The 14,383-nt window shown below is 43.0% G+C and overlaps 1 protein-coding gene across 1 annotated transcript in view; it reads left to right on the top strand.

Annotated features, from left to right (window-relative positions):
* Positions 1-335: 335 nt before the first annotated feature.
* spidr (scaffold protein involved in DNA repair) overlaps positions 336-14,383 on the top strand; it is a gene marked incomplete at its 5' end in the record, with an annotated part of 33,299 nt that continues 19,251 nt past the window's right edge. The window contains 8 exons of the mRNA XM_079237699.1: positions 336-350; positions 834-1,025; positions 1,111-1,165; positions 2,029-2,202; positions 3,363-3,505; positions 6,378-6,607; positions 7,289-7,395; positions 8,818-9,037. Of these exons, the coding sequence (XP_079093825.1) occupies positions 336-350; positions 834-1,025; positions 1,111-1,165; positions 2,029-2,202; positions 3,363-3,505; positions 6,378-6,607; positions 7,289-7,395; positions 8,818-9,037 (1,136 nt within the window). The remainder of the gene's footprint in view (positions 351-833; positions 1,026-1,110; positions 1,166-2,028; positions 2,203-3,362; positions 3,506-6,377; positions 6,608-7,288; positions 7,396-8,817; positions 9,038-14,383) is intronic.

Genomic DNA, 14,383 nt, shown 5'->3' with positions numbered 1-14,383 from the left:
GTATAAAGTAGCACAAAGGTTAAGTACAAGTACCTCAAACCTATTCTGCACTTAGTCAAAGTAATGTACTACAGTTACATTTGAATGAGGCTATCACACAGAGAGAGAGAGAGAGAGCGACGCACGCGGGCGGCCTCCGGACCATGCTGGGGAACAAATGGAACACACCCCTCTTTCGGATTGAGCAACAAGCCTGAACTCTGTGTTCTGCTCGTTAGTTACCAACCGGCGGTAAACCGCTCCTTCACAACGACGGGGTTAATACACGATATGTGTGATTCGTGGACACATGTGTGACTTCAGCCGTGGCTTAAACGTTGTTTTATTTAGTCGCCATGTTTCCCAGAAAGGTAAGAAAACCCCAACTAGCCGGCGGGCTAGCTAGTTTAAGCTAACTTTTAAGCTACATGCTAGTTGGCTTTGTCGACTTTATACCCGTCGTGACGCGTTTTAACCGATGTATCTGTATGTTGTCTTCATTATTACAACACGTGCGCTACTTTTAAAAATGCAACATTTAGTTTTAACACCTGAACTGAACCGCCATCACGATGATAATCAGAGCCGAGTGAGATAAATCCAACCGGTGTTTCGATTTGACAGGCGACCGTGTAAACTGGAGACTTTCAGCCGAACGCGCCTGTTGTCGTGGTTACCAAAGCTGGGGCGCAACAGGCTGAACGTCTCCTGTTAACACGGTCGCTTGTTAAACCGTAACACCGGTTTTTTTTTTTAATTAGGGATAAATTAATTATTTTGTGATGTGACGCCAACCTTTTAACTTCTTTTGTTCAACTTTATATATAAATATGTAATTTTATTTTTATTTATAGCGTAAAAGATGCCACAAGGATGTGAAGTTTGTTTTCTTCCCGGACGACGTCGGAGACGGTTTGAAAGGAGCGGGGAGACCTTCATCCGGGTTCTGCGAGAGGAGCTGGGAGAAGTGCGGGGACAGCTTTCTGGACACACCTGCGATGAAGGTCGTCAACCACGAGACGCGTCACGACGTGATTGACAGCCACGTGATACTCACGTTTCCCTCCGCTCTTGTGCAGTGGTCCTCTGTTGCTCTGACGTCATTGTTGATGGTGTTTTTTGTTGTTGCAGACTCTCAAGACATCAGGGAGGAAACTGTCTGACTTAAGAAAGTCTTCTGCTTTAGGTAGTTTGTTGTTTAGTCTGGTTATTATATCTGGTACATTAAGGGCTGTGCAATATATTTATATTATATTGTCACTTTAAATATATACAGTGGGCTATCTCAGTATACTCATGATCCACAATTATGTTATTTAAATCAGAATCAGAACCATTTATTGCCAAGTATGTTTACACATACAAGGAATTTGTCCTGGCGGGAGGTGCACAACATTTAACAATAAACATGTAATGATAAACATAAAACAGTGCAATAAAAAGGGAGCATGAATATTTACAATTGGGTCTACTGAATATACAAATTAAAGTTAAAATAAAGTGCACGGAATAAAGTAATTATGTGAAATTAACTAAATATTATAATTAAGGTACATTTCTATGAGGGTTGAGCATCAAACCCTGAATTTCTATATATATTTTTTTTCTCAACCAAAATATGTGTTCTCATAACACAGTTTATTAAAAAAATGGTTGTAGTAGTGAAAGTTGCCATTGAATATTTGGTCCGATTTGTAATTTTGTTTACTTATTTTTCAATCCGATCGTTCCTGATTGTAATTCTAACATTGTCCGGTTTTAAGTTCTCGTGCATTTGAGATTTCCTCATCCTTTTGAGAAAAGAATATACTCTTTTTGTTTAAAAATATGCTTCCAAATAAGGGATCAATTTTAATTTCAAACGACGCCCACCCCTATTCTTAATGTAGACGATGGAGGGGACAGAGTATGAGATACACAATAATATAAACTATTTGAGTGCACGTGCTCCTCTGCAGGTTTTAATTGTTAACATTTTAAAACGGTGGCCTCATCTTGTCCCGACCACGGTGTGACGTTATCCTCTCATGTACTCTTGTGTTTCCTCAGTGCAGACCGGTGCTGTTAATGAAGACCCAGTGCACATCGCCTGGAGCTCCACTGACAGCGAACGGTCTGATGATGAAACCCAGGAGCAGCAGCTGCTTCCTCAGAGACCACGAAGACCTGCAGCTCCCATTCAGTCTTACACCAGAGCGCTGCGCATGCTCCCCACTGAAAAAGGTACATTAAGTCTGTTTGACCTGCTGAGTCACAAGCTGGGACACATGAGGTTGTTTGAGCTGCTCAGCTTTTTAGGAGCTGACTTTTGTTTTGTCTTAGACAACACTATGTATATCCTGAGACTTAAACCCAGTTAAGTGTGACAACAGACTCAAATATTTTTAAAGGAATAATTCAACATTTTAGGAAACACACTTATTCAGTTTCTTGCAGAGTTAAATGAGAAGATCGATATCACTCTTCTTGTCTGAGAGTGGTAACAATCTTCTTATTTTAGTCTGCAAGAAAGTGAATAAGTGAGTTTCTTAAAATGTTGAATTATTCCTTTAAGGTGACTTTGGTATTTTTCAGCCTGGACCCTATTTCCCCATGTTTTTGTGTCTGAGCAACTAATGGGGACGGCAATTTTTTTAATTGGTCTGATATTGGGCGACAGTGCTGCAGCTGGTAAACAGGCTGAATTTACAATCAATAGCAACATTATTGAAAGAACCCTACAAAGAAAATACAACATTTCTCTTTACCTTTTCGTTTGATCCGGCCTTTTTTTGCTCGGAGAAGTCTCGTTCTGAAATGTGGCGTCACATCAACATTGTTGAAGTCGTGTAAATGCTCCACAAAGTTTTTGGATGTTTCTGAGCTACGTTTTCTGTTCTCCAACACAACAAACTCTGACAACACCGGCACTCCTTTCTCAGACTCTCACTCAAGTTTTCACAGTTGTCTTCCGGCAACAAGTCACATGACACAAAAACAAACTGTCTGACTCAAGCTAAGAGGTAAAAAAAACTCAACAATTTCTTTGTAGGGTCCTTTCTATAATGTGGACAGACTAAAAAAAAGAGATTTTCTGAGCCTTTTAATGGAAAAAACAAGGACTTTTATTGGATGTAAATTAAGGTTCAGGAGTTGCCCCAAAGGATCAAATTGTGTCTCCCTCAATATCAGACCAAGTAAAACAATTATGGCCATTAGTCACCTTTTTTAATACAAAAATATGAGAAAATAAAGTTCAGGTTTTACTCTTTAAGTTAAGGAACCTAAGTGAGGAACTTTAGTCACTGCTGTGAGAGGTTGAAAGTTAGAGAAAAAGCGAGTAAGTGGTTCTTGAGATAAAGATTATTGTTTTCATTCATTGGTTTCTTTATTTCTTTCTTTAGAGGACCTTCCTGTTATTGACACAGACAGTGATCTCGATGAATCCGAGGAAGATGTTGAAAAGGACAGCGGGCAACAAATCTCTGACTGTGAATCGGAGTCCTTTGATGAAAAACAAGAAGATTTGCCTCTTCAACCTACAAATGTGAGTGAACTCTTCTTATTCTGATGCTTTCCGTTGCCTCCATGAACTGCATGAGTGCTTTGCACTCCGACGATGCTCCGTTTTCTGTAAGCGGCATAGTAATTTTCTCTTGGTTGATGTGTCTTAATGAACACTAGATGGCGCCACACCACCACTTAAATGCTACATAACTTTAAGTCCAGTCTGTTTCTAATTTAAAGAGTTAAGTTGACTACCAGTACATGCAGTTATCTTAGAAGTAGTGCCATACGTGTCAGTACTTTTCCTAAAGTCCAGTGAGACACCAGATGATATTCTTCTCACCAAGGGTTTTAAACCTGATGAGCTTCACCTTCAGTTTTGTCTTTCCTAAATTAATACGCTCTACTTTTGTTGTATATATTAAGTATTTTGCATTCCTGATATTTTTTTGTGTCTTCTATGAAAGTTGCTGTGACAAACTAATTTCCCCTTGGGGATAAATAAAGCATACATCTATCTTTCTTGCATCTCTCTCTCTGTATAATTTGAAAGAATACTTGTGTTGATACGTTTGTACTCTGTTTGATTTATTATTTGATTGTACGTGTGAAGCCAATGTACCACTAGGTGGAGTATTGTAGTCTCGGCCTCTTGTCCTGAGAGGGCCTGTTGGGATCGAACCAGCAGAGCAAAACTCTTGTTTTAGGTCAGAATCCAAACTGTCAAAGTTCACAAGCTGAGCCAGCAATAAAGCCCTGAGTGTGGAGGGAGAAGCTGCCTCTTATCCACAAGCAAACGTTAACACAGATAGGAATGCATTCTACTTTAATGAAGACAATAGATGCTTTTTAATCTCTGTGTATATAATTCAACTCTTTCAATTGTGTTATTGATTGACCAAAACGCCGTAGAGCCGGTTATTAATCGATAGGCTTCAGTCTTTTTTTCTTCAAGTATTTGATTATTCTAGCTACCTAAATCTTGGGATTTACTGCCTTTTGTGTCACATGTCAGTGATTTAATTATTTTAGGGGTTTTGACTGTTTTTGAGTGCTAACAGAAGATGAATAGAAAAAAAGTAAACGGCAGATTAATCTATAAAGGAAACCATCCTGAAAACAGTGTAATGTGATGCATCCACTATTTCTTTAGACAAATAGCTTTGTGTTATCGTAGTAGTCGATCGTTCGTGGGCCCTCCTGTATGCTGTGCAGACTTTGACTGCTCCTTCTCACGAGTCATTCAGGATCAGTGTTTGTTAAAGGCAGGGCATCGCCAGAATGTACAAGGAGCGGTGAAGGTGTTGTGCTTGGGTTCAACACCACACACGCAGCGTGTAATAGTACAACATGTAATTGATCCGCTGGATATGGCCACATTAGCGATTTTTGGAAAACGTCCTTGAAGGGGATGCCGATGATTGAAGCCGATTAATCAATTCAATCGGCACAGTGTCGTACAATAATGTGCCCGTTAAACAACAAAATGAAGGTGCAGTTAAGTCACAAGTATCCTGTGATGAACTGCGTTTTTTGCAGGCTGGATGTGGAAAGGAAGCAGATTAACATCCCCCCACAGACCCAGCTACTTCCTCTTGTCACAGTTTAATGTGCTGCTATCAGCTTTCTGGGGTCAAAGAGACTCAAGATGGAGGCTTGTGGTCAGAGGCCTCCTAGGAAGACAGAGGGGGTCCTAGTTTTTCAAACATGGTTGTACTGAAATGTCTGTATATTTTTAGCTTAACTATTTACAATCAGCAGATTGTAAATAGCTTTCAACTATTTAGATTTTACAAAAAATAAAATAAAAAAATGAATAAAGGTTGATTTCCAATACATTACACAAAAGGGTAGCTAGCATTTTGTTTAATAACATTTCGGTAAAAAACTTTTGGTAGATTTTGATTTAATCCTGCAGCGAAATATAACAACCTAGTTTTCTTGCTTACAGACTGCCAATTTGATATAAAACCGGATCTAACAGGATACAGAAGAGACCAACCCAGTCCAAGTCCAAGTCCAAGTTTCTAACTCTAGATAAATGTACCGCTGACTCACTCCACGTATGTCTGCCAGATTCCTCTGTTATTGTACTAGCGCTGAAAGTGGATAGGCGGAGCTGTGAGGGCGGTTTTGCGTCTCAAGGCCGAATAGGATGGCCACTTCACAGATGAAGCGCATCCCCGTCTCCACAACAGCCGCTTAAAGGGTCAACAACCTCGACCACATCAGGGCCCAGCGCGACATCAGGGCCGTATCAACAGAGCGGGACTATAAACATATTTTTACTACTGTTTGTTCAGGAAAACATGCATGCAAGTCTGTAAGCCGCGCAGAGCTGTGTACTTACAATGCTTTCAGTGCCGGGTGAAAACATTTTTGAGCCGGGGCCAGGAACATAGTGTTCCTTTTTCTCTCTGTAGCTGGTTCGAGTGTGACGTTTGCTGGCACGGCGCCTAGCAGGGTCAAGTTGATTCAAATAAGACAGCACGTTGGCTGACGGAGGCCTGGTATGCTGGTCTTGTCTGCACATGACAGGAACTCAGGTTTCTCGTGAATTTTTCCATGAGAACTGCTTCCCTCCGGTGTAGTGAGCAGCAAAACAAAAAAAAAGCTTCAAGCCCTATCTTGTGAGTTTATCAGACTGACAGTGTATCATTGTACCATATCCACCCACTGTATGATTGAGTTTATTGATTTAATTAAATCTTTAATGACTCATTATGAATTTACTGAAGGCTGAGGCCTTTTTAAATATCTATTATCCCCCTGATATGTAGTGGTATCTATCTGCAATTTAATACTGTACATTTTTTTAATGAATTCGAGCATGACTTGTTTACAAATTGGGTGAATTCTTTTAATTTTAATTTTAAGGTAAATTAATCAAATAATTCTTACTCTATCCCTAGATGAGAGAGCTAGAGATCTCAGGCTACGCGTCTGACGACGATAACACTGACGTCACAATGACTTCGAGCAGACCGGATTCTCCTCTCCAAACTGGTGAGGGCAGCAAAAGGTCAGTGAGTGACTGGGTCAGATCTGCTCAGGCGATGCTGCAGACGCCTCAGAAACCGCAGTCCACGAGGCAGTCCAAGACGCCAGAGGACTCCGCCAAAAAGAAGAGGAAACTTCAAAGGTTTGACTGTTGTTCTTGTTTTTAATAATCCACATTAGGGGCGCACCAATTCAGCTCTTTGTCCCGTCACATCTAAACTATCTGCTGATTCCCAATCCGATAAATGCTGACTACAGTGTGTGTGTGTGAATCATCCTGTAATATGATGTTGTGTCAGCAGCTCACTATTAATAAAGAAATTATCGCATAAACACAGAATTTCTTAATTAATATGGGTCTTTTTTAGCTGATGGCTGCTTAATTAGGTCAGTATTGGCTGATCTGGTAGATCTGACAAGAACAATCGTCCCTACTTTACATAATTTGAGATATATATATATATATATATATATATATATATATATATATATATATATATATCTCTATCTATCAAGTGTATTGCCTCATAATAAGAGCACACAAAGTAACAAGACGTATTGCTCGCTGCCAGACATCAATGTTTCCACGGCAGAACGGGTGATGAAAGGGACACCTGGTGTCACGATGTGGGTGCTAAATGTCATTGCCATCTCCAAGCCCACCAAATCTGACAGATGGCTTATCTGTAGTCTTCGACAGCTTGCGTTTTGCGTCAGAAAAATCAATTTCCTTGAGATAAACAATTCTGCACGTGCGTTTGTTCCAATGCCGTGTGAGTTTATCAAGTAACATCATCTATAATGTGTTTTTTTTTTTTTGTAGTGGAGGTCTTGCTGAGAGGCTGAATCGACTCCAGTGCAGACAGAGATCAGCCGTCGGCTTTTGGAGGCACCAGTCACTCTCTGACACAACAACAACAACAACAACAGGTGATTAACACAAACCTGATGTGTCCAGTAGAGTTACACCCAGGACGCCACACACATTCTCCTCTGAATCACCATTTACATTTAACATTGACTTTGATTTGTGAGTGGGATGAAGCCCCCCTCTAAGCGGGCGTGATTCGTTATCGTATGGAGAGTCTGATCGCTGGGGCTCTGAACCGTGAACACAGTATGTAGGTGACAGGAAACTGCTCGCCTAGTTCTCTTTTCTTTTTTTTTGCGGTGCACCTTCTTCTGTTCTCTCGTTGTTAAGTGTCTCCTTTATGATGGGACACAAGCGGTGGCTTAAAGGTGACAGTTGATTGTGGAAAAAAAAAGAAACAAACACCCACCTGATGCAACGTAGAGTTTGCGGTCAGTCCATGGTTTTATTAGCGTAACGAGTTAAACGGAGAGTGAAAGTGTAGAGGTTTATATTAACTTTTTTATTTGACATTTTTAAAGATCAAATCAATAGTGTTTTGCATTGACGGCCAGCTCTGCTGTGCAGGACATTTGACTTGAAAGTGTTTGAAAACTCTCAGTGCATAGCAAAACTCTTTGTGTGATTTTTCTCACTGTAGTAAATTCTGAGCAACAACAATACAGTTACCAGATCATCCTGCTGTTACATGACACCTGTTTATCTTTGTTGCTGTAATTTCGGCCTGTTATGTAAGAGCACTCGCACAAGTGGCCCTGCCTACAAATTAACAGATCATTCTAGGCCAAGAGGAGGACTCTGAAGACAATCTCAGTTTTGGCCGACTGCTTGCGGTTATTCTGATGATTTTGTAATCTGGGAATTAAAAGCACGGAGCGCAAATGAAGCGCTTCGATTTCACGTTTGGACAAATGCATGTTAAGACATAATCACTCTCTAGCGATCCCTTTTTGATATGATTTTGTCTTTTATTGTATTAAAATCCTCCCCTCCGGCCTCTTTTAGGGACCGTTAACACACGCAGGCACTGGACCGCATCGGCATGTTGGTGCTCATGCTGCAATTTTCTCAATTCAATGCAATCAAATTTACATGCAAAATTGACACGCAGCCAAGTCGCTCTCTTATCGCAGTTTGATTTACGGCTCCGGGGCATTGTGTCGATTTGCTTTTCTTTATTATATCTGTCGACTATATCGCTCGGGCCAAAAAAAGCAAAGTCAGCTCCATAGTGAAATTCCAAACATTTGCACACTCACCCGGTGGGATTCGCTGCGTTTCTTGTCCAGCTCGGGCTGAGTCAGCAACAGCTTTACAGTTATTCAGTGCGAATTGTTCTGATGGTAAAAGTGAATTACTCTCATAATGCATAATGAGTCCCACAGAGAGCGAGAGTCCGTGAGAGCCAGAGTACACTTTCTGCATGTACGCACAATGAAACACACACTCGACATCTGTGTTGTTGTTGATCTGCTCTCCAGTGGACAGGCCTGGCGTGCTGGTGCTGGAGGTGCTGGAGGTTCAGGAGGAGTGCAGCATGCAACTGGCGCACTGCGAGCTCCATCGGCCTCCCGGAGAGGGCCACCAGCACAGAAACCCTCTCTCTGAGGGGAGAGCTCATGTGCTGGTGTTGTTCAACAGAGAGACTGCCGCCCAGCTGATCCCCGCACCCAGAGATGTCATCCACATATACCCGCCATGGTGAGAGGATGCAGTCACGCTTTAAAACCCCCCACACCCCCGAATCACTCGTGTTTTTGTCACTTTCCCCGGGTGTTCGACCCCTTACTGTGCAAAAATAATGTGTGTGCAGAGTTCGACAGTTTTAAACATTCATCTGCTGATGGAAAGTTTCTCTGCTCAATCTGAGTTTAACACGTGAACATATGAGCAAGGTTTTGTGACATCAGAACGAGTTTGCTGCTGTGTCCAGTATGCGACTTACAAAAGTATAATGGGGAAACTTGAAGCCTCCTGTGGAAATACATTGAGACTGGACTGTTCAGTGATGCAAGAGACACTTTGTTGTTCAGTCTTTAAACTTTTAAAGTGGATATTTATACAGTTGTTAATTAACAATTTGTGGAAAAAACATGTTTTTCACATGTCTTTAAGGGGGTATTTATATGAAAATCCCATTTTTCTGCAGTTGGATTTGAATATTTGGTGCTGCTGGGCAGTTAGCAGGTATGACAATGACGGACGTTAAGCACCAGCTGCAGAAGACTTTGACTGGGAGGTAAAGTAATAAGGACCATTTGTCACCTTAGGGGGTTCTTCTGCTTCTTAAGATGAATTGCAAGCTGTTAAAGGATTTAGTGTCTTAAAATAATGAGCTTCACTGGAACCAATGACTGAAAAAAAAAAGACTTGGTAATTAATCAAATATCAAAATGGCTGCGGATACATTTTCTATCGTTCGATGTTTCGGTTATATTAAGAATATATAAATGTACGTTGCAACTATATGGTCTCAAATAGAGCTGACTGTGAGAGAAAGACACAAATCTGGGAAAAATAAATATGCTACTGATCAGTGTAACTTTTTCTTGCACTTCCCTGTTTTTGATTTTTATCATCATGTTCTGCCAAGGCGATCACAAAAAAGATCCAATTACACAATTCAAGACTGACTCACGGTGTGCAGGACAAAGTGTGACAGGATCTTGTGAGATAATACTGAGGAGGCAGTCTGATCGACAGAATAAAACACTTGAACAAATTAAACATTGAAAAAAAAAACATGAATTCTGTAGGAATGATGATTCTTTTGGGCTTTAAGTATGAAAATGTGCTGCTCACAATAGTAAGCAGCAACAGCCCAGATGTGAAGGCAGGGCGGAGTGAGTGAGTGTGTGTGTGTGTGTGTGTGTGTGTGTGTGTGTGTGTGTGTGTGTGTGATTGTGTTGGAGCGAGGCAGCAGTTGAATCCAGCTGTTGGGAGTTTAGGTTTAGTGTACTCTGGAATATCCAGGCTGGCGGAAGCGTAGGGGCCTCCTCAGCGCTCTGACGTCACGAACAGCTCCAGGGAATGCTTCACATTCCTCTTCCTGGCAGTAGTTAGGTCATTTCCAGCAAGCCAGGGAGAAAAAAAACACACAGTGAGATTATTTTCTGGAGCATTTGGGAGCAGAGAGCAGAGGGAGCCAAAGGAATGAGATTGAAAACACATGGCGGTTTGAAAGTACCTTTGGCTTTAGCACTTCTTCTTCCCTGTTGTATTCCTGAAATCACAAGAAGGAGAAGAGCCCCCACCGAACATTTACCCCCGCTTACTCTTTCAAAGAATCATTTCTCCTATGAACAAGTATCCTCAACTCCTCTTTTGTTTGTGTAAATGACTTCCAGCCGTTACAGCATTTGGTCTACATTTTAAATCGATCGATTTTCTAACTCGATTATGCAAAAAAACAAAAGCTGATGATGAGCTTCATGTTCTCTAAAGAGATATTCGCTTGTCCAACTTTTCTAAAGTGACAGGACGGGCCGCTGAAGTGGAAAAACCCGGAATTTATCGCATCAGAGCGTCTGGTAAAATTCCTCCAATCAGTTTCCCGTGTTTCACGCTCACCGGGGTCGAACCTCCTCCGCAGTTCCTGCAGTGAGGAGGTTCTCGCTCCTCCCTCCTCCTACGCCTCGCCGCGAGTGGGCCGCGACCTGAGCGGAAATACCTGCAGGGATTAGTCACTCGCGAGCTGTGACGCCAGCAGCCGGGGCCGCTCCTTAACCCGGCTACCTGTTGATGACAGCTGCCCACTCACCTGTCTTACAATGGGGTCACGCTTCCTGTGCGGGTGTTGTACCTGTTCTGCGAACAGTATGTTCCGCTCCACTGATGTAACTCTATGGTTGACTAATTGATCCCTGCTCAGATGTTGGGCTGATGAACGTTGTATCAACAAGATGCATGCCGAGTCATCGAGTACTACATAAACACACAGAGTATTTGATTTGTCAGGACGGCAAAATAAGGGAATAGGACGGCAATAGAAATACGATTAGTAAAGCTTTAACCCAAGATTAGAGCGTTACAGAAGGGATAATGTCATTTTAATGAATAATAATAATGTATTCATTATTATTGATTCATCAACATGTAAACAGTAATTTACTGTTTAGTGACACTACTTATCCTGCTGGATAATTTGATGTGTAACATTGCATCATGTATTATGAACTGATTTTATGTTTTGAATTTAATCTTAACCCGAAAAGTAGCTAATAACTATACTATTTACTACTACTAGTATCTATACCGTCAAATACTTTATTAATCATAAATGTAGTACAGTTTTAGGATAAAGTAGTATAGAATGGAAATACCTCAAAGTAAGTAACTCTAAATTGTATTTAAGTACAGCACTTGATTAAATATATTAATGTAAATTAATGTTTCTTTTTATTTAATAACATTTAAAGTATTTTGGTCTAAAATGTTGAAAATGTTCCCGCATGCTTTGTCTGTCCAGGACTAGGAATATGATCTGATTTAAAGAAATACAAATTACTCAATTCATTGACTGTCAGAATATCAATGGAATAATTTTAATTGGAGCGACTACTGGATGAGTCACCTAAGTGTCTGCACCTGCACGTTAAAGCACACACACAGTATGTGCTGGATGTGGCGAATGCATAACATTGTGTGCAGCAGCACCCGTCCGGGGTGCGGCGCTTCAGGGCGTGTTCCTCGTTTTGTAGCGGGCGACTGCTCGGGCCCTCGTCCATTCCAGGCGAGAGGAGTTCGGTTAAGCATTCATGCAGTCGATGAGCGGCGGGCGACGCGCTCCACTTAACTTATCAGGTCACAAGGTACAAATCAAGAAAAAAAACATGGTATAAAATCAAAAAAACATGTTAGGTATCAAATTAAACATAAAAATCAGGGCTAGAATAATATATAATACCCATGTTCAACCTCTAAACACAACTCAAACAATAAATGGGATTAGGGGTTTAGGGTTAGGGTGTACATCCGTAGTGCCTTGAAAACACTTGATTAAAAATGTATTGAACGTACCACTTGTCCAAGTTGCACCAACTTTAACGCTGCACGTCTTTGGGTCACCCACCAAGTGTGAAGTAGATCGGATGAAGATATACACACACACACACACCGGTTTATATATTATTATTTTTTCTTTCTTTAATGCAGAGGATGAAGACAGAAGACCATGCACATGTATGTAGAGTTGCAGTCGAGGATATATATATATATATATATATATATATATATATATATATATATATATATATATATATATATATATATATATATATATATAACCTTCATTTTCAGCATCCTTCATTTTCAGCATTTTCAGACAAATATATCTCTCTCATTTCAGCTCCTCCGTTCGAATCGCCACCTTAACGTGGTGGAGGAGTTTGAGTGGCTCAGTGATCCTGGGAGCTATGTTGTCCGGGGCGTCAGCCCCTGATAGGGTCTCCCAAGGCAAACAGGTCTCGGGGGAGAGCCCAGACTAAGAGCGGTTCAAAAAACCCTGATGATTTACGGCCCACGGAATGACGCTACCTCGCCCGGACAAGGGAAACCGGGGCACCCTCCTGGAGCCAGACCCGGAGGGGAGCTCAACGGCGAGCGTCTGGTGGCCGGGCTTTCACCCATGGCGCCCGGTCGGGCTCAGCCCGAAAAAAGATCATGGACCAGCAACCCTGTGGACTCACCACCCGCGGGGGGAAGCATCGGGGTCGGGTGCTATGCAGATCGCCTGCAGCATAGACTAGCTCTAGGGACGTGGAACGTCACCTCGCTAGCTGGGAAAGAGCCGGAGCAAGTGCGGGAGGTGGAGCGGTACCAGCTAGATTTAGTTGGGCTCACCTCCACGCACAGCATGGGCTCTGGAACCAAGCTCCTGGAGAAGGGTTGGACTTTGTCCTTTTCTGGAGTTGCCCAGGGTGAGAGGCGCCGGGCGGGAGTGGGGATACTCACGAGCCCCCGGCTGGGCGCCGCTATGTTGGAGTTTTCCCCGGAGAACGAGAGGGTCGCCTCCCTGCGCTTACGGGTTGCAGGGAGTAAGGCTCTGACTGTTGTTTGTGCTTATGCACCGAACAGCATTTCGGAGTATCCGGCCTTCTTGGAGTCGGTGGGAGGGGTCCAGGAAAGGGCGCCGCCTGCCGACTCCATTGTTCTCCTGGGAGACTTCAACGCTCACGTGGGCAATGGGCAATGACAGAGAAACCTGGCGGGGCGTGATTGGGAGGAACGGCTTGCCCGATCTGAACCCGAACGGTGTTTTGTTGTTGGACTTCTGTGCTAGCCACAGTTTGTCCATAATGAACACCATGTTCGAGCATAAGGTGGCTCATAAGTGTACCTGGTACCAGAACACCTTAGGCCGGAGATCAATGATCGACTTTGTAGTCGTATCATCTGATCTGCGGCCGTATGTCTTGGACACTCGGGTGAAGAGAGGAGCAGAGCTGTCAACTGATCACCACCTGGTGGTGAGTTGGATCAGATGGCGGGGGAGTCGGCTAGAGAGACCTGGCAAGCCCAAACGTGTAGTGAGGGTGAACTGGGAACGTCTGGCAGAGGATCCTGTCCGGGAGGTCTTCAACTCCCACCTTCGGAAGAGCTTCTCACACATCCCGAGGGAGGCTGGGGACATGGAATCCGAGTGGACCATGTTCAGAGCCTCTATTGTGGACGCGGCCGCTAGGAGCTGTGGCCAGAAGGTCATCGGTGCCTGTCGTGGCGGCAACCCGAGAACCCGGTGGTGGACACCGGGGGTGAGGGAAGCCGTCAAGCTGAAGAAGGGGGGGGGGGGACTGCTGACCCGGACTGAGGACATCGTCGGGCAGTGGAAAGAGCACTTTGAGGAACTCCTAAAACCGGCCAACATGTCCCCTGGAGAGGAGGCAGTGCCTGAAGTCCTTGGGGTGGATGCACCTATATCCCTGGCAGAGGTCACTAAGGTAGTCAAAAAGCTCCTTGGTGGCAAGGCGCTGGGGGTGGATGAGATCCGCCCTGAGATGCTGAAAGCGCTGGACACTGTTGGGCTGTCTTGGCTGACACGCCTTTGCA

This window comes from Taurulus bubalis (assembly GCF_910589615.1).
Source record: "Taurulus bubalis genome assembly, chromosome: 1".
Taxonomy (NCBI): Eukaryota; Metazoa; Chordata; class Actinopteri; order Perciformes; family Cottidae; genus Taurulus; species Taurulus bubalis.
This window is presented reverse-complemented; position numbering and strand designations above follow the sequence as displayed.